Genomic DNA, 22,581 nt, shown 5'->3' with positions numbered 1-22,581 from the left:
CAGGCTCTTTTGGCCCATGCTGCCCCAATTATATGCAATTAACAGAAAACCCCAGGAAGCTTTTGAAGGGTAGGAGAAAAGCAGAGCACACAGAGGAACCTCATGCAGACACAGGGAGAACATACAAACTTCTTACAGACAGTGCCAGATTCGAACCCTGGTCACTGGCATTAACTCCTGTGCTAACCGTGCCGCCCAAGATGGAAGACATCATTGATTGATGATTCTCCCTTCGGTCTCCACTACCACTATCTCCAATATCCCTAGCCATCTCCATGCTGAGACAATTATCCCTTAAGCTCTGGATGAATCACATAATGTTTCATCTATATGTAATTAATGCTTTTGGAAAACAGATGATTTTGTCACATCATATGGGAGAATTACCTCTTCTTTTTTGCCTTTTCCTTTGGGGGAGGAGGAGTCTTTCTCTTTTCTTTTTTTCCCCGTTTCCTACTTTTCTTTTAAGAATCGGCACAGTTTGTACTTTTGCATTTATTAACAGTGCAGAATTTGACCATTGTGATAATTTGTTGATTCTTCCTTCTTTGTATAACAACATATAGTTCAGTTTTGGAATTTTATTGTATATATCTGTATATTTCTTTGATTTTGATTGTTTTGTAACTTCATGTTGATTGAAAATCCTTAATTTAAAATAAAAAATCATTCATTAGGTAGAACAAGTTAGTGTAAAGTGTCAAACAAGTTTCCTGTTTACACCTTAACAATGATTTGCACTTGAAGCTAAGTTCTTTATGAAGCTGGTCCAAAGAACCCAACTCATCCATACTAACTAAGTTGTTGATCTGAGCTAGTCTAACTTGCCTGTATTTTGCCCAAAACACAGTAAGGAGGTTATTGGTGAACATGTATACCTTGAAGATGTCAATAGCATCTTCCATCACCTTGTAGGCAATTGAAAGTAAACTGTTTGGTCAATACTTAGCCAGATTAGATTTGCCCAGTTTCTCGTGAGTAGAACATACATGGACAATTTTCATCATCATTAGGTAGGTGCCATTGATGTAACCATGCAGAAAAGTATGACAAGCTATGTCATACTAAGTATGACTAGTTCTGAAGTATAGGTCTTCAATAATGCAGTGGCGATGTTGTCTTCTACTATAGTCTTTGCTAAATCCAATGCCCTCATCTCTTGTAGATATCCCATGGTGTGAATCGAATTTGCAGGAGACTGATTGGCTTCTATGATGGTGTATATCTCAGGAGAAAGTGGAGTTTGATCATCCATTCGATACTTCTGGTTGAACATGGTTGCAAATGCTTCACGTGCTGGCCCTATCATCGGAATCTTTTTAAAGCCTCCTCCTCCTTTTAGCACTGCCTATTGCAAGCAGCTTAGCACAGCAACTTTACTAGACTGGCACCTCATCATTTTTAGTAATGCTTAATTCCCAGTATGCCCTTCTGAGAATTTCATTGAACCAGGATTGATTTCCTGGGCTTGATCATTTTGAGTGAGAGTGCTTGGCCATGAGGTCACACATTGTGCTGCCCTAGGTTTTTGCTGCTGACAATAGTTCACAGCACCCCATGGATGCAAAATTTTGAGTTGCCAGATCCTGACTGAATTTATCCCATTCAGCCCATTGTAGTGGCATACAACATGACAAATGGTGTCCTTGACTGAAAGATGGGATTTTATGGCCACAAGGTGGTGGTTACTTCTTCTTATGCCATCATACATCTTCAAAAGGCTGACATGAGAACAAGGCCAAGTTAATCACTATCTGCCACAGTAAAAACACAAAGCTGGAGGAACTCAGCAGGTCAAGCCGTGTCCTTTATGTAGCAACGGTAAAAATACATTAGCGGCATTTTGGGCTTGATCCCTTCCTCAAGGTATGGATAAAATGTTGTCAGGTGTCCAAACAAAAGAGTAGGGGAGGTATGGTCGGAAAGGCAGGAGGTGATAAGTAGAGAAGAGAGGAAAGGAGTAGCAGAAATCAAGGGGAGGAGGGATGGCTAGGTGAAGAGAGGGGAAGGGAGAGAGGAGAACTGCAAAAAGGGAAGAGGGGAGGGATGAGGAGAGCAGATTAGCAGATACTGAAAAGTCGAGGTTAATGCCATCTGACTGGAGAATGTCCATACGGTAAATCAGGTGTTGCTCCTCCAATTTGCGAGTGGTCTTGGTGGGATAGAATACAAGGTCATGACACAGAACTGAAATAGTTGGCTACTAGGAGATCTCTGTCACTGATCTGGATGGAGGGAAGGTGCTCAGCGAAGCGATCTCCCAATCCGTGTGCAGTCTCTCCGAGGTAGAGAAGGCCACAAAGGGAGCACCAGATGCATTAAATCAGTCCTGCCGAGACATCTGCCACAGACCCTGTCAGCTCAGTTGGAGATGCTGCCAAGCCACTCGATGTTGGATTTGAAGCACCCCTCCCCCACCGCACTCCCAGAGTATATTCAGCACTCTTGCTACTTCTGATGCTTCTTCCAACTGTTATTCAACATGCAGTGCATTGAGACTTGATGTCATGAAATCTCATGCTTTGAGAATATTCACTCCAGTCTGTATAACATTTGCTGAGACCTCTAGTGGTCTGATGAGACAAGAAATACCTAGTGAATGTGATGAAGGATTCTGGCTCCTGCTCATTTGCTAATTAATAGTCATTTTCTAAAAAAATAGTCTGACAATTTAGAGGTAGTGGAGGGATTAAGCATGGTGGGGGACAGGAGATATGGACAGAAACTTGTATGAATTTTCGGGCAATATCAGGGAGCAGCAAACAGAGGTGAACTAGGGCAGAGCCAAGTTCAGTTCATTGGAAAAGATCATAATTAACTGTGTTGACAAAGGACTAATGTCTGCAGAAAAGTGGAAAAGTCAGAATGGAATCAGACAGTGCAGAGCCACCTAGCAGAATGACTCAACACTCCTATCTGTAACTGGATTCTGGACTTCCTAATGGAAAGACCGCAGTCTGTCCTGGTCGGTAGCAGAACATCGAGCACTGTCACGCTGAGGACTGGAGCTCCTCAGGGCTGTGTGCTCAGCTCGCTCCTGTTCACGCTATTGATCCATGACTTCATCACCAGGTCCAGCTCCAAAAGAGTCAGAATATTTACAGGTAACACAACAATTGATGGCTTCATTAGCAACAACAATAAATCACACACAGAAAAGAGGTGGAAAATCTCATGGAATGGTGCCTGAGCCTCAGTATGGACAAGATGAAGATGATGATCGTGGACTTCAGGAGGATCAGGAAAAACCGCCCTTCATGACACATCAACAACTCTGTAGTAGAGAAGAGTGGAGAGCACCAGGTTCCTTGCAGTTCACTTCACTGGTGACCTATCGTGGACACTCAACATCTCCTCACTTGTCAGGAAGGCACAACAGCAACTGCACTTCCTGACAAGTCTGAAGTAGGCAAAGCTACCAGCCACCATTATCTCATGGCTGGATTGGAGGTCAATCTACAGGACCTTGAGAGTGACAGAGAGGATCAATGAAGTTCCCCTGCCCACCCCCCCCCCCTCCCCATCGTCATGATCTACTGGGATTATTGTCTGGAGAGGGCACACAAAATAATTGAGGACCCTTATCTTGCACACAGCATCTTTCAGATAATGCCGTTTGAGAAGAGATATAGGAGCATGTGAGAGCCAGCACCACCAGGTTGACACAGGCAGTGAGAATGCTGAACGACCAAAGGAACTGTTCACTCTCATATTCATAAAACAATTTTATTTATTTATATAGATGCATGTTTGTTCTGTAGATGTATTGTTTGTCTGTCTGTGTGTTATGTCTGGTTGTATGTCAGTGTGGTTTGCACCGAGGACCAGAGTTGTATAGCTCGATGACAATAAACTTGATTTGACTTGAGGAGATATCCTGGAAAAGTTATCCTCATGGCATTAATCACAATTTCATATTTAGTGCCCATTTATGTGGAACGATGTGAACTTCTATGACGTGGCTTTGCCAGGATCAGAGCAAATATTTGCCAATCCAATATTCTTAATCCAAAGATGAGAATGTGCTCAGGCAACTCTTTTTTTAAGAGCACTATTTCTAGTTAAAACCAGTTTTCATAAAAAAAACATCAAGAAAGAAAGACCCAAAAAACAGGAAAGTTTGAAAAATATGAATTCTGGATGATGAATTAAAATAGTCATGTATACTACTTAACAAAAATAACCAGACTTAGATTACATGTTTTCCATACAATTATTAATCAAAGTAAATACCTAGTTTTCATGAGACATGCAACCGCATTTAGATTACACAGGTTTTGCCAACTTCAACACTGCACTTGGAAATGATGCCTTTTAATGGGGAGCTGGGAACAGTTCCTTTTTAAATATTTATTTGTTGTTTCAATATGTTCATATTTGATTGTGAACTGCTATTTGCCAAACAAGTTAAACTACTGAACCTGCAATTTAGGAAACCACTCTATTCCTTGAGGTAATTATGCCCCTTGTCCTTCAGAATCCTCTCTGTTCACTACAGGAAACTGTTTAAAACTGTTATAAAATTGAAATACACAACAGTTTGCCCTTTGACATACATGGTTAAATTTCAAGTCTATAAGAGTCCAACCCTTTCTCACAGTTCTGGTTCCCAGAACACATGCTTGCCCTTCTCCGACACTTCCCCCACTTCCACATTCGCTTGCCCTAAATCCCATCGATCGCCTCCCTCCACTCATGTGATAAGCAACAGTTTATAAACCGGAAATCTGCTCGCAAAATATTTGTGCACAATGGAAAATGGCACAAATTTCCACTGAGGAAAACAATGTTGCTTTGCAATGGAAACAAGAACCCAGACTCTTAACAAGTAAAGCACAGATTTGATCTTTAATACGATTCCAAAAAATATTGGCATTTGCATTACAATAAAAAACTCAGAATGCTGTTGTGATGTTGTAAAATGGTTTATAAACAAATTTTACACATACAAACACGCACAACACCAACTTTAAAGATAACAAGGTTAAGTAGTCTATCGTACTATTAAAAATTCTTAATGATCATGAACTGAATAGATAGGGATACAACACTCTAGTATCGCCGCAGGTGCCCATTCACAGGGACTGTGCACCAAACGTGGCTTGACATGGAATGTTAATAAAGGCCGGTTGATTGTCTCGTCAAAAAAAAAACCAAACAGTACACGCTGCACACAAAATGTTTTGTATCTTAGACAAGGCGGATAGCGAACATGCTGCCATTTAGTTAAACTGTCGTGCTTCCATTCTGCCCTGGCTGCAGACATCACCAATTCTGTGGCTAAAACAGAAGATCCCATAATAAGGGAAGAGAATTGGCAGGAGCCAGTAGTAGAAGCAAGCAGGAAGTGTGCAGTGATTTCTTTTTAAAAAAATCACACAAGTGTTGAAGTACATGATTGGATGAAAGAATTCTAAACCAAGACACCCAAAGTTATAAACAAACATGATTTACATATTATGCATAATTATTTTGAACAAGCACTCATATTTGTCAAATGCATAAGGCAGGCATGTGGTAATGCAACAAAATATAACTCTACTTATTACATATAATGGAAGCTTACTTCACTTTTTAAAAAGTAATTTGCATGCCTTTTCATATGTGCTTGCTGTCAGAAGAGCACATATGAAAATGATAAACCATCTGATGATGGACTCCTTTCCCTCCTTTGCTCCCTTCACCTTTATCCCTTTGTTTCCACCCCAGCATAGATGTGCAGTCCAAACTTAAATCACCCACTCTGGAGTGCAGTGAGGTTCATTATTTCATTCAAACATAGGAATGGATTAGTCCAGTTAATCAGGATAATGCCAGGCTTCTCCACATAAACTGATGCCATTCAAGCAATGATGGGTTGACATTGTGAGATGAAATTATCAGTGATGCACCACAGATGTAGGTAAGAAGTTAGAAGTGAACTTGCCAAATAAATGCGACTTCTCACAGTCTTTAACACATAGAGACTCAGAGGGTCAGTACTTGCAGATGCTGTGGTTAGTAAAAGTTCATTGCCCTCTGTTCCCAGATGGTCACAGTCTAAACACTCACCCAAGGCTGTTCAAAACTGTATGTTCTTCTCCGGTCCTCGAGCTCCTCTTGCTTTGCTTGTTGGAACTCGTTTCTTAGCTTCTGTATCCGATCATGGTTACTAGGAGCCAGTCTGTTACTAGAAGAGTAAAGGAAGAGGTAAAAAAAAATTGTTGAAATACCTGAAGCAACACAACATTAGTCAGAGCTAAAAGAATTCACCACAAGGTTGACAAAACTCAGGCTTCACATTTAATTTATTGCCATGACACAGTGAGAAGGGACCAGCTGGCAAGGGCCTGTCATTAGATCTTTTTCTTTCCAGTTTTTCCTCAAGAATCACAGTCACAGGTAAGGAAAATCAACCACTCAGATACTCCTGCACATGTATAATTCAATATTGCTGAACAAGGGAATCCTATAACTAGACTCCAATAGGAAGCAATATTTCTCATCAGGAAATAAAACATGATCAATTTAATTTGCATTTAGAAACAAACTGTTCTCTGTTTCACCTGTGAAAAATCTCAATTCTTGATTAAAATGGTTGTGTATATTGTGTCCCAAAGAGTCAATAAAACTGATTGGTTATTCAATTTGCATCAATCATGTCAATGTTTTAATGTTGATTATCCAGTTAATAAAACAAATTTTAGTTACAGACAAAATCAGTAAGCAAAATATTCAAAGCTCGGTGTTATTTAATTTTATGAACAATTTTATCAAATTACATTTGTTTTGGTGGCATAAACAGTTCCCAAATTTAACTAATTAATACATCACCCCTAGATCCTTCATTGTTACTAATCCCTGTTGCATATATTTACTAAATTGTATGGCCACGAACCATAGAACATTAGGGTACAGAAAACAGGCCCTTCAAGTCTGTGCTAAACAATTATTCTGCCTCGTACCTGCACCCAGTCCATTGCTCTTCATACTCTTCCCGTGCATGTGCTTGTCCAATTTTTTCTTGGATGTTAAAATTGAACCACATTCACCACTCCAGCTAGCAGCTCATTCCACACTCCCACCACTCTCTATGTGAAGAAATTCCTCCGAAACTTTTCTCCTTTCACTCTTAACCCATGTCCTCTGGATTGTATTTCACCTAACCTCTGTGGAAAATGCCTAAATGCATTTGTTCCATCTATACCCCTCATAATTTTGGATACCTCTATCAAATCTCCCCTCATTCTTCTATGCTCCAGGGAATAAAGTCCTAACCTGCTCAACCTTTCCCTGTAACTCAGTTCTTGACGTCCAGGCAATATTCTAGTAATCTTCTCTGCACTCTTTCAATCTTGTTGATATCTTTCCTGTAGTTAGGTGACCAAAACTGCACACAATATTCCAAAGTTAGCCTGACCAACATCTTATGCAACTTTACCATAGCAGCCCAACTTCTATACTCAATACTTTGATTAATGAAGGCCAATATGCCAAAAAGCTCTTTTTACAACCCTATTTACATGTGATGTCACTTTCAAGGAATTATGTATCTGTATTTCCAGATCACTCTATTCTACTGCACTCCTCAGTGCCCCCCCTCCCCCATTTACTGCATATGTCCTAACTTGGCTTATCCTTCCAAAAAGCAACGCCTCACACTTGCCTGCATTAAATTCCATCTGCCATTTTACCGCCCATTTTTCCAGCAGGTCCAGATCCACAACACCTCCAAACTCTTGTCTGCAAACTTGCTGATCTAATTTACCACATTATCTTCCAGATCATTGATATAGGTGACAAACAGCATTCCCAGCACCGATCCCTGAGGCAAACCTATAGTCAGCCACAAGTTTCCAGTCTGAGAAGCAATCAGATACAACTTAAAAGTTAAAGTTCGAGATACCAATAGTGTACTCCTGATACCAGATACTGCGCTATCTCCCTCAAGAGGTAAAATAAGGAACAATTGTCTTAATGAGTTTGTTTCAGTGACTCAACCATCAGCAAACATACTTTTGAGTTTAAGAATAAACATCCTCATGAGGGTTCTGTGACTTACTCGTGGTGGATGTTACTGGCCGTACTGATATCAGGGGAACCTCATCGTCACAAATGTTAATGAGTGGAGAAGCAGTACTAAATCAGGATAACAGGGCAACAACGGCATGTCCAGGGGAAGGTTGAACTGGACCTCTTCCCATTTATTTTTTCTCCCAAAGGTTCTCCCTTTATAAATGTGGTATAATGTAAATTGGCAGGTGACTCATTGAGAGGTTCCATCTAAAATGACAAGCCACCAACAAGGATGTCCTCCAGGAGTTCTGGATTAATTGACCAACCAAACTACATTGTTGTAAACAACAAAAGGACCAATCAGAACATTGGGTCAAAGTTTGAAAATAATGAATGCAGTGTTTTCACAGAAACAAACAGAGGGAAATCATAAAAACAATGACGTTTTATTCATGTTATTTAGGATATTTATCAAAGCAAAATCATAGTTGAGCAGAGTAAGGTTTTGAGTTGAAAATGTTTCTGCGATAGTTGAGGTACTTGAACATGATAGAGTTGGAAAATTAAAGATAAAGATCCTTCAGAAGGTCAAGAAGATACACAGTAAAATATAAGCAGGAAAAAAAAGCTCAACAGATGCCAGATTGTTAAAAGCAAGATATAAGCTTAAGAATGTTAAAAGTTAATAGTAACTTCAAGGAGATATTGCAGACTAGCATAATGGGCGGATAGATGGCAGATGAAATATTTAGAAATGTTTAAAAGGGAATTAAACAACAAAATACTGTATGAGAGAGAAGAAGCAAGGAAGAGAGAGAGAGAAAAAAAAATTCCAAAACACAGTACAAGAATGTAAATGGGAAAATATTAAAAGAGTTGGGCCTAGTCAAAGGCACAGATTCTAAATAACTATTTTACATCTTAATTTGTTGAGGAAGAACATCCTGTTGGAATATCAGGCCTAAAATTAGATAAATCTCCTGTTCCAGGTGGGTTGCTGAGGAAGTAATGGAGGATATTAGGGATATCCTGGCCATAATCTTCCAAACATCTATATGTAGCTATGTGGTGGCACTTCAGTACAGGAAAATTACAAACGTTACATCCTGTTCAAAGCAAGTATGTAGGAATAAACCCAGTCACCGAAGACCAGTTAGTTTAATTCCAGTGGTGGGAAATGTCTGAGAAACAATAATCAGGGACAGAACTGCCAGTCAAATAAACAACTGTGTTTTTAGAGAATGCATCCATAGATTTATTAGAGGCAAACTGACTTCAACAAACTTGATAGAGTATTTGGAAGCAGTAACAGAGAAAGTCAATGAGAGAAAAGTTATTGATATCAATGAAGTAAATGATGCCAATGTATTATATATGGATTTCCAGAAGTGTATGATAATATGCAACATTACATGCGTGGTCAAGATTAAAACCCATTGGATTAAATGGGCTGCAAAATATGGATGGAAAATACACTCAAAAACATGAAAGTGAGAAAGTATTGAAAGACTGGGTTTCAGACTTGAAAGCAATGTAAGGAGGGATGGTGGAATGGGCAGATAGGTGGTCGATAAAAATAATTGCCAAGAAATTAGAAATGTGGCAATTTTCAAAGATGTTGCAAAGAAATGAAGGATAAGATGAGGCAATACAAATTAGAGGGTACAATTCAAAAAGGATGAGCAGAACCAACACATCTAGAAGTATTTGTATACATTTAACTGAAAATAGCAGGGCAGAGTAAGAAAGACATTAAAAAGAATGAATGGAACCTTACAGTGCAAGAACAAGAAAGTCACAATGAATCTTGAAAAAAACAGGTCCACCCATAAATGGAATCTTATGAATATACTGCACTTTAGGAAAATGGGCACAGGAGATCTACCAAAATGGTTTGAGAGAATTCTGCCAAATGGATAGATTACAGTCACTCAGGATATTTTTCTTGCATCAGAGGGAGATGCAAGGGGAATCTGACAGATATAGCAACCATGGAGTATGGAATTTGAACATACAGAGAAACCTTTGCATTTAAATTTTGCTTTATTGTTTTAATTAATCTACATAAATTGTAAGCAGTTTTAAAATAAATACTATTAAATACAAACACAATACTATTATTTTGTTGTTTTAATCATTTTATTTGCTTAAATATTTTTAAATGTTTCTAAACATTTCTGATTTGGAAAAGACTGCTGATAGCTAAAGTCTGTATCTTTCAATTCCTTTCCAAGCCAAATGCTCTTTAAACACTGAATTGCATCTGCATCTACCACATCCTCTGATAATTCAGGAATGGCTGTAATCCTGAGAACATCACACATGCCAGATTTACTGAGGTGGTTACATCTAGGGTGCAGGTAGCATGTAGTTGGGAGACCACCAGGAAATGTTAAGTGGGTAAGCAGGAAGTGCAGGATTTCTATGTGGCCATTACTCTAAGAAGTACCACGTTTTGGCTACTGCTCTGGATATTGGGGGGGGGGGGGAGGGGGAAAGAGAGCTGTAGAGAAAGGACGGTGTCAGGCAAAAGGTTCCAAATAGAGGATGGTATGTTGCCCTCCAGGTGCCAGTGTCCAGGATGTCTCTGAGTTGTTGCAAAACATTCTTCAGCAGAAGCGGACCAGCCAGAGGTCATTGTTCTCATTGGTACCAACAACATAGGAAAAAAAAGGATGAGATCCAGTGGAGTGAAAACAGGGAATTAGACACAAGGATAAAAGCAGGATCTCAAAGGTAGTAATCACTGGATTAATCCCTGCGCTACATGCCAATGAGAGTAGGAATAGGAGGATAAGGCAGATGAATTTGTTGCTGAGGAGATGATGCAGGTTCTTGAACTATTGAGATCTTCTTTGGGGACAAGGTAACCTGTACAAGAGAGCTGGTTTGCACTTAAATTGGAGGAGAACACATATCCTGCTGGGGAGTTTTTGATCTTGCTACTTAAAAGGGGTTAAACCAGCCTGGCAAGAGGTGTGGGCCCCAAAGAGGAAATGTGGTAGATGCCCATGTTGAGGCAAATATAGTTAAAGTGAGCAAGTTCAGTAGGGAGGAGAGGGAACAATAAAAGTCTAACAGATTAAATTGCATTTATTTTATTCAAGAAGCCTAACAGGTAAGGCAAATAAACAGGAAATAGATAGGTACATGGGGGTTGGATCTTATAGATGTAACAGAAACATGGTTGAGTGATGGCAAGACTGGCACCTCAATGTTCTGGGGTAGAAATAATACATGATTAATAGAGGTGAAGCCAAGATCAGGTTGGGCAGTGGTGGTGGGGGGGGTGTGGTTTAGAGAGGAGGGAAGCAATAGCATTTTTGATTTGGGCTAACATCATAGGAGTACTTCGAGAGGAAATTGAATGGGGCAGAAATTGTTAAGTGTGTACAAGAAAGTTTCCTCAGGCAATTTGTAGATGGTCCAATTAGAGAGGGGATGCTTTGAAAAGGAAACTGAGTGACACTTTTTTTCTCCCACAGAGGGAAGAGAGTAAACGGAATGAGCTGCCAGAGAGAATGATAGAGGCAGGTACAATTACTGTGTTTAAAGGATACTTAGATACCATAGGTATGTGGATATGAAAGTTGAGAGCGATACTGGTCAAATGCAGACAAATGGAACTAGCTCAGGTAGGCAGCTTGGTCCTGTTTCCGTGTTGTATAATTCTCTGAATCTAAAATGATAGCATTAGTCATAACACTATACTGGAGAAACTCAGCAGGTCAAACAGTGTACTTTATAGAGCAAAGATAAGGATAAATAACTAACATTTCGGGCCTGAGCCCTTCATCAATGGCTCAAGAAAGAAACATTGGTTATATACTGGTATATTTAACTTTATAAAATACACTGTTTGATGTGCTGGGTTTCTCCAGCGCTGTGTTTTTACTTCAACCACGGTGTCTGCAGACTTCTGTGTTTTATTCATGATAATATTAGTTATTTGAAGCATCATTTGAGAAAAAAAAATCTATATTTTCTTAAAATTTAGACATACAGCACAATAACAGGCACCTCTGGCCTGTGAGGCCATGTCACCCAATGAAGCTACAACCCCTGTATGATTTGGAGGGTGGGAGGAAACCGGAGCATGCTGAGAAAACCCTCGCAGCTATGGGGAAAATATACAAACTCCTAACAGACAGCGCCAGATTCAAACCCAGGACACTGGTGCTGTTATGTTAACTGCACCACCCACTAATTTGCAGTCTTTGTACCCCCATGGGGTCCTGGTTGGCTAAAATGTTTCTCAGTGATCCTGTACATTCTGATAATCACAAACCGTGTTCATAGATCAGCTGGAATCTTCTCCACAGACAATCTTTAATGTGTAGAATAATTCCCCACTCAGTACTATTGAAATAATTTGCCAAGTTTTGACATGCAACATTCTGGAATGTTTCCTTTGCCACAGTAACAATTTTTCATAGTATCTCAAGTCAGGATGTGACCAGCCAAAGATAAAACAGGTTTAAAAAAAAAGATATGAGCATTTGGCGAGTAATAAACAGTTCACCCAATAATTTCAAATATACTCCAAGAGACTTATGGGTATGGGGTAGGGAAGGTTTAATTTGTTGAGTAGGTTTATATAGGTTGGCACAACAGCATGAATGGTAGGTTCGGAACTGTACTGTAATGTTCTATATTCTATGTACTCCAAATACAACAAAATAGGGAACTTTCATATTCTGATATTCAACTAATCGGCAACAAAACTCTACTAGCATTGATCATTAAAAAAATCTATGATCCTGTACTCATAATAAAAGACTGTACCAAATTGTTTCTGTATACTATATACATGATAACTATGAGAAAATCATTGCATTCTAATATTTTTATGACAAAGTGTCAAAGGACTAAAAATGTCAGGCTAAGAAAAATTATATCCCAGACCCCAGTTAATAACTGTGTTGTACAGTGATTACCTCGTATTTGCTTAATTAAATAACCAGAATACATTTGGGAAAATACAGATGCTGGTTCTTGCTACCTCATGATTTCTACCAACAAACATTTTGCAATAATGTGATCTTTAAACTAGATAAAACTAGTTAAAAGAAATACTATTTCTGTCAGGTTCACACACAGCTCTCTGGGATATTATTAACCAATCTCTAGCCATCAAATGGGGAAACATTGATGTATAACCCAAGCTGCTGTATGATTTCACAAGAGTGAAATGGTCATCAATGTGAACATTCTGCAGCTTCAGTATAAACTGTGTGGAAAAAGATATGAGGGTTTAATGGATATTACTTCTCAGTGAAATGAAAGAGCAGTGCATTACCACAGATACAAAAGACCATAAGAGACAGAAGCAGAAGTAGGCTATTCAGCCCATCAACTCCACTCTGCCATTCCATCATGAGCTGATCTGTTTTCCCACTCAGCCCCACTCTCCTACCTTCTCTCCACAACTTTTGATAACGTGACTATTCAGATAACTATCAATCTTTGCCTTAAATACATCCAATGACATGGCCTACATGGCAATATGTGGCAGCAAATTCCAGAGGTTCACCACTCTCTGACTAAAGAAATTCCTCCTCATCTCTGTTTTAAATGGGTACCCTTTAATCCTGAAGTTGCACCCTCTTGACCTTGACTCATTTACCATGGGAAACCACTTTGTCTAGGCCTTTTAACATTGGAGATGCTTCTATTCTTCTGAACTGTAAGGAGTACAGTCCAAGAGCCATCAAATGTTCCTTATATGCTAATCTTTTCATTCTTGGAATGATTCTTGTAAATCTCTTCTGAACCCTCTCCAATGCCAGTACATTCTTCCTTAAATAAGAAGCCCAAAACTATATCCCATACTCAAAGTGAGACGTCACCAGTGCCTTATAAAGCTGCAGCATCACACCCCTGCTCTTATATCCTATTCTTCTTGATTTGAATGGAAACATTGCATTCTCCTACTTCAGGACCATCTCAACCAAACACAATCCAAATCATTAACATACAAAGTAAAAAGAAGTGACTTCAACACTGATCCCTGTGGGACATCACAAGTAGCCTGTAGCCATCCAGACTAGGATCCCTTTATTCCCACTCTCTCATCAGGCAATTTCTCTACCCATATTGGTATCTTTCCTGTAATTCCATGGGCTCTCAATTTGTTAAGCAGCCTCATGTGCGGCAGCTTGTCAAAGGTCTTTTGGAAGTCCAAATGTACAACATCCACTGCATGCCCTTTATGTAGCCTGCTTGTGGTTTCCTCAAAAAATTGCAGTAAGTTTGTCAGGCAAGATTTTCCTTTAAGGAAACCTTGCTGACTTTGGCCTATCTTATCATGTACCTCCAGGTACACCATTATTTCATTTTTGACAATCAACTCTGACAACTTCCCAACCACTAATGTTAGAGTTACACATCTATAATTTCCTTTCTGCTGCCTTTCTCACTTCTTAAAAAGTGGAGGGACCTTTGCAATATTCCAGATCTTCAGAACAATGTTAGAATATATTGATTCTTGGAAAATGATTAATAATGCCTCCACAATCTCTCTGGTTCATTTTTTTCAGAGCCCGAGGTTGAATTCCACCTGGTTTGGGAGAATTATTTCCCTTTAAAACATCTAGCTTCCTAAGCACTTCTCTCTGAAGATCATGCCTGCACTCATCTCTCTTCCCTGACACCCTTGAAAACCAGATATACTGCTAATGTCTTCCATAGTGAAGACTGATCCAAAATACTCATTCAGTTCCTCTGTCATCTCCTTGTCTTGCATTACAATTTTTCCAACATAATTTTCTATCGGTCCTATATCTACTCGCACTTTTTTTAACCCTTTTTAAATATATTATTTGATAGCTTCCTTTTAAAGTTTGCCTTTTCCTTCCTAATGAATTTCTGTTGCCTTCTGTATGCTTTTACAAGCTTCCCTCTCCTCTGTCTTCCCACTAATGTTTGCTTCTTTGTACGCCCTTTCTGTTTTTACTTTGCCTTTAGTTTCTTGTCAGCCACAGCTGTGTCATTTTTCCATTCAAATAGTTCCTCTTTTAAAATATACCAGTCCTGCACCTTTCTTATTTCTACTGAAACTACAGTTGTTGCTGCTTTGCCCTACTCCCTGCTAGTCTGTTTTTCCAATCAGTTCCTATCTTGTACCTCTGTATTCCCCTTTATTCCTCTCATATACTGATATTCTGATTTGAGTTTCTCCCTCTCAAATTGCAGGTCACAATCCATCATAATGTGATCACTGCCTCCTCGGGTTCCCTTACCTTCAGCTTCCTTATCAACTCTAGTTCATTACAAAATACCCAATCTAGAATTATCATTTCACTGGTTGCTCAGCCACAAGCTGCTCTAAGAAGCCATCCTTAATTCCTTCTCTTGAGATTCAGCTCCAACCTGGTTTCCCCAATCAACCTGCACATTGACCCCCTCCCACCCCCCACCCTTGACTATTGTAACATAGCCCTTTTTACATGTCTTCCCTCTCCCTCCCTCTGTAGTTTGCATGGCACATCCCGGCTACTCTTTGGAGCCCTGTATACAACTCCCATCAGCGTGTTTTTACCCTTCCAGTTTCTTAATTCTATCCATGGGGATTCCATATCTTCTGACCCAATGTCTCTGCTTTCTAAAGATTTAATTCCATTTTTTCACCAGCAAAATCACCCTACACTTCTCCCCCACCCCCAACCCCCTGCCTACTTTCCTGTTATTCAGATGCATGGTGTATCTGCACTGATTTGCCACAGTTTACAAACTAATAGAGAATAGTCAGTTGCTTCTTTCAGCATACCATGAAATCGACTTTCCTTTATGATTAACTAGACAAAACATTGCATTCTTCAACTCCCCAAACATCACCCAGCTGAACTCCTCTGACCTTCTCATTGGCTCACTGCCACATGGGTGATCCCGACACTCTCACTCTCCTCTTCCTGCATCGGAGATTCATGACCCGTATACTGAAGCTTAATACGCCCAAGCATGCACGCTATTATCCCCACCCCACGCATCGCATCGCTTACATCATCAGCGGCTGCTGGCACCACTCCAGAAGGAAATATGTGACTGCAACGTATCCATGGATATTTAGTCCCCAGCTGTGGCCTTCTTTCAGCCATGACACAGAAGGCCTCAATGTCATTCCTGCCAACTTACAGCTGTGCTACGAGTTCATTGACATAATTTCTGATTTTGCTGGCATTTAAATACAAGACCTTCAGTGCCCTTTTCATCATCCATTTCAATTTTGTTTCCAAAGTAGCCCAAGTTAAGTCCTTAATCTTACACTTGCAATTTTGCCCTATTGACTTCCTTTCCTTCCTCAAAATCTCATTACACAGTGCATCTATTTGTTTAACTTCTGTCCTATTCTCACTCCCCTCTCATTCTGTTTGCAGGAAAGGCAAACTGGGAATTTACCAGTTTAAATTGAATTAATTATCTTGAGGTAATATACTTAACCTTATAATAATCTGTGGGTACAAAAAGTGCCTCAAACATCTCTTTTCTGCCATTATACACAAGGCACAGATATAGAAATGCAAGGTAGGCACATCAGAAACGCAGAAAAAACAATCAAGGTTAACATTTTAGGTGTAACAGATTCCCGAGGAAGGTTACAAAAATTGCTGAACTTTTTTTTCCTCTAGTTGCTGTGCGTTTCTTGAATTTGCTATTCTGCCACAGCTGTTCAGGTCAAATAAATGACATTCAGACTAGACATAAAAATAGTGTCAAGGTAGAACAAGTGACAGCAAATCAAATTATTAAGTTCAAGTCTTTGGAAGTATCTGTTTATTTATTCCATAGAAGGTCTTTGTTTGAAAAATGATTGATAAGCCAAAAATATCAGCTTCCAGTGAAAAAAAATTTAAGTATAATTGGAAGGCATATTGAATATATTCTGGTAATTATTTATGATGTATTGGAAATCCTGCTAACAGACTTCCTGAAACAGTGCATTGTCGAATCAAATGAACTTCAAAATATATCTTACCTCGTAATAAATAGAAGCTTTTAAAAAAAATTGCAAAGCAAAATGAACACAGTAAAAGAATAATTGGAACACATAGATACCATTTTGGGTTGTATTAAATATTACATCAGGAAAATATGGTGCAAAGCTCAAACAGTTAATCATATACAACAAGAGTATAAAATCAATATGAAAGGAAAGTGGATTCTAAGGTTACCTGCTGGAAGATGAGATTACACACCTCCTTGGTGCTCAGAAATGCTTGTGTGTGTTCACAGGGCATTAAAATAAATTTTAATGCTCCAGAGAATAACAAGTTAACCCTTTTCCCTCTATCTCCTCTCCACTTCCCATTTCCCTTTGATTCATAGCACATCCATTCTTTGCTTTTAACTGACAATGCCCTTCATGGCTTTGATCAGCATAAAATCCGAGTTGCTTTAATTCTAAATCTAAAAAATGTGCTTTGCACACATTTGTTTACCGACTAATCAACAACACCTGGGTTTTTTTTCCAGAATAGCCAGTTCCCACTAAGTAATAATGGTAACTCATATTCATAGCCAGACAAGCTAAATCATCCATGGATTAAGCTCCAAGTCGACTGCAAGCAGATACACTGGTTTAATCCCTTTAAAGGAATTAAAATTAATCCAATATCAGAAAACTGTAAATGCAAGCAGCGTGAATTAAATATTTATCAAAGTCTAAAGCATTTTTAGATCCATGCAGCAGCGTTCACCTAGAGATCAAACACAACTATGAAAGCCTTTTCAAAGTAATTTTTAGAAGGCCAATGCTGCAATTTAATTTTAGAAGAGCTTTTAGCATCTGACTAATAGTACATCTTAAAGTAAAAGAGGTCTTATCAATACTAACAAGCCCCATTTTGGCAATAAGTAACATCTTACCAATCTTTCTCTCTCCTAAATTTCCAAATACAATTAATGCAGTTTTACAACATTTTCAAATATTATCTCATGGCAAATTCCAAAAAAGAGATTTTCCCTAGAAAACAACTTCTCTTTTTTAAGATGTCGTACCTAAACATTCACAAATTATCTGGGATCTAAGGTGAAGTACTAAGGTCAAGTACTGTTGTTTGGCATGTTAATTTTTGTTGAAAATGAATTTGGACAGAAAATGAAAAATTGTTTAAGGGGGAGATAGGCTTAAGGGCAGACATTAATTATAAGTGAATGCTAATTCTAAGCCTTTAAGGCAGCGGTTTTCAAACTGCCCCCCAAATTCACATTCCACCTTCAGCAATCCCTATGTTATAGATGCTCTGTGATTAGTAAGGAATTACTTGAGGTGATATGTGAGTAGAGGAAAAAGGTTGAGAACCACTGCTCTGGACCCAATTATTACTGAAATATTTTGATTATTAGCCCATTTCCTTTGGAGTTATGAAACCGTGCACATAACAAGTCAATTAGGTACGATTAAAAGAGCGGTTTTCAAACTTTTTCTTTCCACTCACATATTACCTTAAGTAATCCCTTATTCTTACGGCATAGGGATTGCTTAAGGTGGAATGTGAGTTTGGGGTGGGGGGTGGTTTGAAAAGGCAACATTTTGGCTTGGTGAGCAGTTGTTCCAACATTCTACACAGTTCATTAAATTCCCCGGTTTTTCTCCTTCTCAGGAAGAATCAAAATGTACTTTCTTACAAGAAGGTGACAAAAGTAAATATGGACCAAATTAAATCAAGGAAGAATTTTTGCTCTGTTTGACGATGGCAGGCTTGGAAAATGAAAGTTGCGATGATCAGCGAAAATTCTCCATCGATGCTATTCTACTGTCAGCCCATTTTTACAATCCTGCCTCTTTGGACACGAGCGATTTTGATTCTGAACAAAATATAAAATTCACAGATACATGAACATGCACTGAAAAAAATAAAAATGGACTACAAACCACTGCTTAAGTTTTAATTTAGAGATATTGCATGGTAAGAAGCCCTTCTCGCCCACAAGCCCATGTTGTCCAAATACGCCAATTAACCTACAAACCCAGTATGTTTTTGGAGGGTGGAGGGAATCCTGGAGGAATTCCACGTGGTCATGGGGAGAACGTACAAACTCCTTACAGATGGCGGTGGATCCAAATCAGGGTTGTTGAATTTGAGCTAACCTCCACAGTGACATTGAAAGAGAACAAAAAACAAATCTAACCAGCAAGCTTAGTGGATTTTATAGAGCATTTCTCAATCGTTAGCAGATTAATTCTTGACTGTTGAAACTTGACCATACGAAGTTAATTGGGTGTAATTGGGCACCGCAGGTTTCATGGCCAGAAGAGCCATCTAGTGTGCTGCATCAATGAAATGTATAAAACATGCAAATCCCACAAGAAGTGCCAGTGGAATAGCTCCCAGCTTCTGCATCAAACTCCAAAGATGGGTTTAAAAAGAAAACTCCTCAAACTTGACTTGGTTCTTTCATGGAGGTGAGTGATAACAAGGGGAATAAAAATAGCAAATTGAAGCCATGTTTTAAACAAGTCAGCAAGCTGAGGTTAAAATGGAAATTTCAGAAATGAAATTGTATGGATAGCCTAATAAAAAGGCTTAATTTCAGTAAATTAATCTTTCTAGAATCTCCTGAAGTTCACCGGGGTGGGGGGAAGACAGACCTCACCTACTTACCCTCTGAAATGCATGCTCATCTTCCCCTACTGACAGATTTTTAAAAAAAATCAACGCTGCAACCCTATTCAAATGCATATGGGTGTTTGTCACATCAATTCTCGTCAATTAATCCGCATAAATCTGAGGAACCCTAAACTTGGCTATTGGCCATTCACAAGAATGGATGTGAATTACTCAAGCCTCATATTGTACATTTCCCAATCAACATCAAATAAAATGATCCGCTAGGGTTCATTAAATTACGTAACAGTTACAATCCAGCATGTCCCATGGTAATATTCATGCCCTCATGTTTCTAGCTATCCATATATTATATTACTTTCTTCCTCTCATTGTTCTTTAGCTTCCCCTCAAACTGGTTCATCTTAAGTACTCCAGAGCTAATAATTCCACCCAAAACTCACACCCCACAGACCCTGGTCTACCCCATGTACTGCAGCGCTTCAAGGTCTTTTCTAACAACTCTTTAGACACATAAAACTTTACCAACTAGAAGAGCAAAGTCAGCAGGAATTGTGGACGAAATCCTCTCGAAGTTGTACACCATTATGAGCTGGAATCATCTCACTTCTCCTTCACTTTTGCCAAGTCAAAGTTTTGCACATTCATATTGTAGAAGCATTCACTACACAGAGACAATGAGCTCCAGGAGAAAATTCAACACCAACTTTGTGGATGAGGGACCTTCAATAAATATTGCCTAGTCTGGTTCTCCCCTATCACTGAATAATTTTTTTTTAAATTCTGGCTTGTAGTGAGTTATTTCCTCAGTCATTCCACAATGACTTTATTTCAAAACCACAAAAATGTAGCCTGGAAACAAACTTCCTTTCAAGTTTCATCCTTCAGAAACAATTTTTTTAAGTTCAACTTAATAGAAACTGAACATATGGTAGCAATTATTATCAACTCATTTGGTATTACTCAACTCAATTGTGATTATACAAAAACAATATAACGGTACAAATGTTGATATTTCTGAGTCAACTCATCCAGGTAAAAAAAAACTACTCTTCAAATCCAACAGAAATACATTACTGCTGGGTCAGAATGTGATCATTCAGAATCCTCTGTTGCCACATTCATCCTGACTGTCACAAAGGTGCAAGCTGCAACAATAATCACGTAAGAATGCAGCAGTAATTACTCAAAGTACATAATGAGAAGGGAAGTGAAGATGAACAGTTATTAAACACCTTTCTCAAGCACTGATCCTAACAGACATACCCACAATTGACTATCAACAAGCCCTTGAAACTCAATGTTTGCTGATTTGGGAATATTGGCAGAAGATATTTTGAAATTGTAGAAATTTGAATAGTTTTATCCCCCTCCTGCTGTGGTGCTTTTCTCTATAGGAGGTATGATGAGGCATCAAAATTATTCCTATTCTCTAACTAATTGTTAGGATATAACTCGAGCACCCTCTCACTTCTGCCCAACATGAGTCACTCCACCAGAGAAGACCAGTTCAAATGACTCAGCTCAGCAAAAGCAAATCACCCCAAAAGAAGGGACCAATTGCTTCTAGGCAGTCTAAGCACCAAGCAGTATGATTCAGAAATGTACTTAATATCTCCCTCCCACTCTAAACTTATTAAATAAGAATTAAAAGGTCTAAATGAAGAGCTACCAGAGAGCACCCTGTCAGATTTCTGGCTACAATCTGGTTGGATTTAATACAAAAGTTTCAGTTTAAATATGATTTGAAAAGGATTTTAAATGTTTAAATTTAAATTTAGACAAATAGCACCATAACAGGTCCTTTCAGCCCACGAGTCTGTCCCGCCCAATTACACCTAATTAACCTTCAGCTCAGGGATATTCTGAAGGGTGGGAGGAAACCCACGCAGACACGGGGAGAACATACAAACTCCTTACAGACAGTGCTGGATTCAAACCCCAGTTGCCATTGTGCTGACTTGATGGATACTGAACAGACTGTCCAGTCATGTGGCAGAATGCTTCATTGCTAGTTCTCATTCTTTAGCACCAGGACTTGGCCTGGCTGATGGCAAGGAGAGCCCTCCTAGTCAAATCCTTCCAGTACGACAAAACTATGACTGCGGTGGAGTGGAGATGGTTGCCCATCTCTTTGGAGAAGGATGCACTGGTCTGACAAAGGACTCTCCGATTTATGGGATGCATGCAGAAACAGACATCCAGAGCAGCTGGAAGATCATCAACTCGGTCAGACACCTTTAGGTCTGCCAGCACACAGACATGTCGGTGAGGGACAACTGGTGCAATCCATGCTGCAGGAGGATGTGCTGAGGGATATACTGAGGCTTAGCATAGCCAATGAGAGGGCCTTGTGGGGAAGGACCACATTTGAGTGTTTTTCTATTGCCGAACATTGAAGGGCTGAGACTGAGAAGTCCTTCAAGCAACAAAGGGGGGAGCAACTATAGAGTTTTGCAGTGGTAGCAATGGTGTGAAATACCATTTTCATCTACGGCAGAGAACAAATATAACAATGTACATTGATGGAAATGTATGGATATGTTACTAAGGATGAGAAAAGACCTTGAATGGTTTTCTTTTTTGTAAATAATTTATTGTGAACAAAGTTTATTTTGTTAAAAAATATTTGAAACTCTGAATGAATTGCCCACAATTTCATCCTTGCTCCAAATCAATAACTCGAATCTTCTGGGGAATTTATGCCATTGCATTTACTCGTAGCTGCCCGCATCATATCCTGCACAAATCCTTCCCTGTGGCAGCTGTTCTACAAAGTCCAAAACAGTAAAGAAGTCTCTAATCGGAAGCATTACAGTGTGCCCACAGAATTTCTTTGACTGCGATTTAAACCATGTCCCCAGATTTATTAGAGATACATAAGACACCACAGATGCTGGAACCTGGAGCAAAACATAATTTGTTGGAGGAATCGAGTGAGTTCTGCCGCATCAGTGGGAGAAAAAGAATGCTAAACATATCAGGCCATAACTCAGGGTTCCAGACAGAATCATTGACC

The 22,581-nt window shown here is 39.2% G+C and overlaps 1 protein-coding gene across 9 annotated transcripts in view; it reads right to left on the bottom strand.

Annotated features, from left to right (window-relative positions):
* Positions 1-22,581, bottom strand: part of pard3aa (par-3 family cell polarity regulator alpha, a) — a 912,377-nt gene that overhangs the window by 10,940 nt on the left and 878,856 nt on the right. For 8 of the 9 annotated variants that reach the window (XM_069914429.1, XM_069914431.1, XM_069914432.1 and 5 more), the window contains one exon: positions 6,052-6,169. In XM_069914429.1, the coding sequence (XP_069770530.1) occupies positions 6,052-6,169 (118 nt within the window). Of the gene's footprint in view, positions 1-4,839; positions 5,281-6,051; positions 6,170-22,581 lie in introns of those variants that run through there. The other variant, XM_069914436.1, reaches the window with a different exon arrangement.

The sequence above is a fragment of the Narcine bancroftii genome, chromosome 1, assembly GCF_036971445.1.
Source record: "Narcine bancroftii isolate sNarBan1 chromosome 1, sNarBan1.hap1, whole genome shotgun sequence".
Classification (NCBI taxonomy): domain Eukaryota; kingdom Metazoa; phylum Chordata; class Chondrichthyes; order Torpediniformes; family Narcinidae; genus Narcine; species Narcine bancroftii.
Note: the sequence above shows the minus strand (reverse complement) of the source record. Positions and strands in the feature narration are given on the sequence as shown.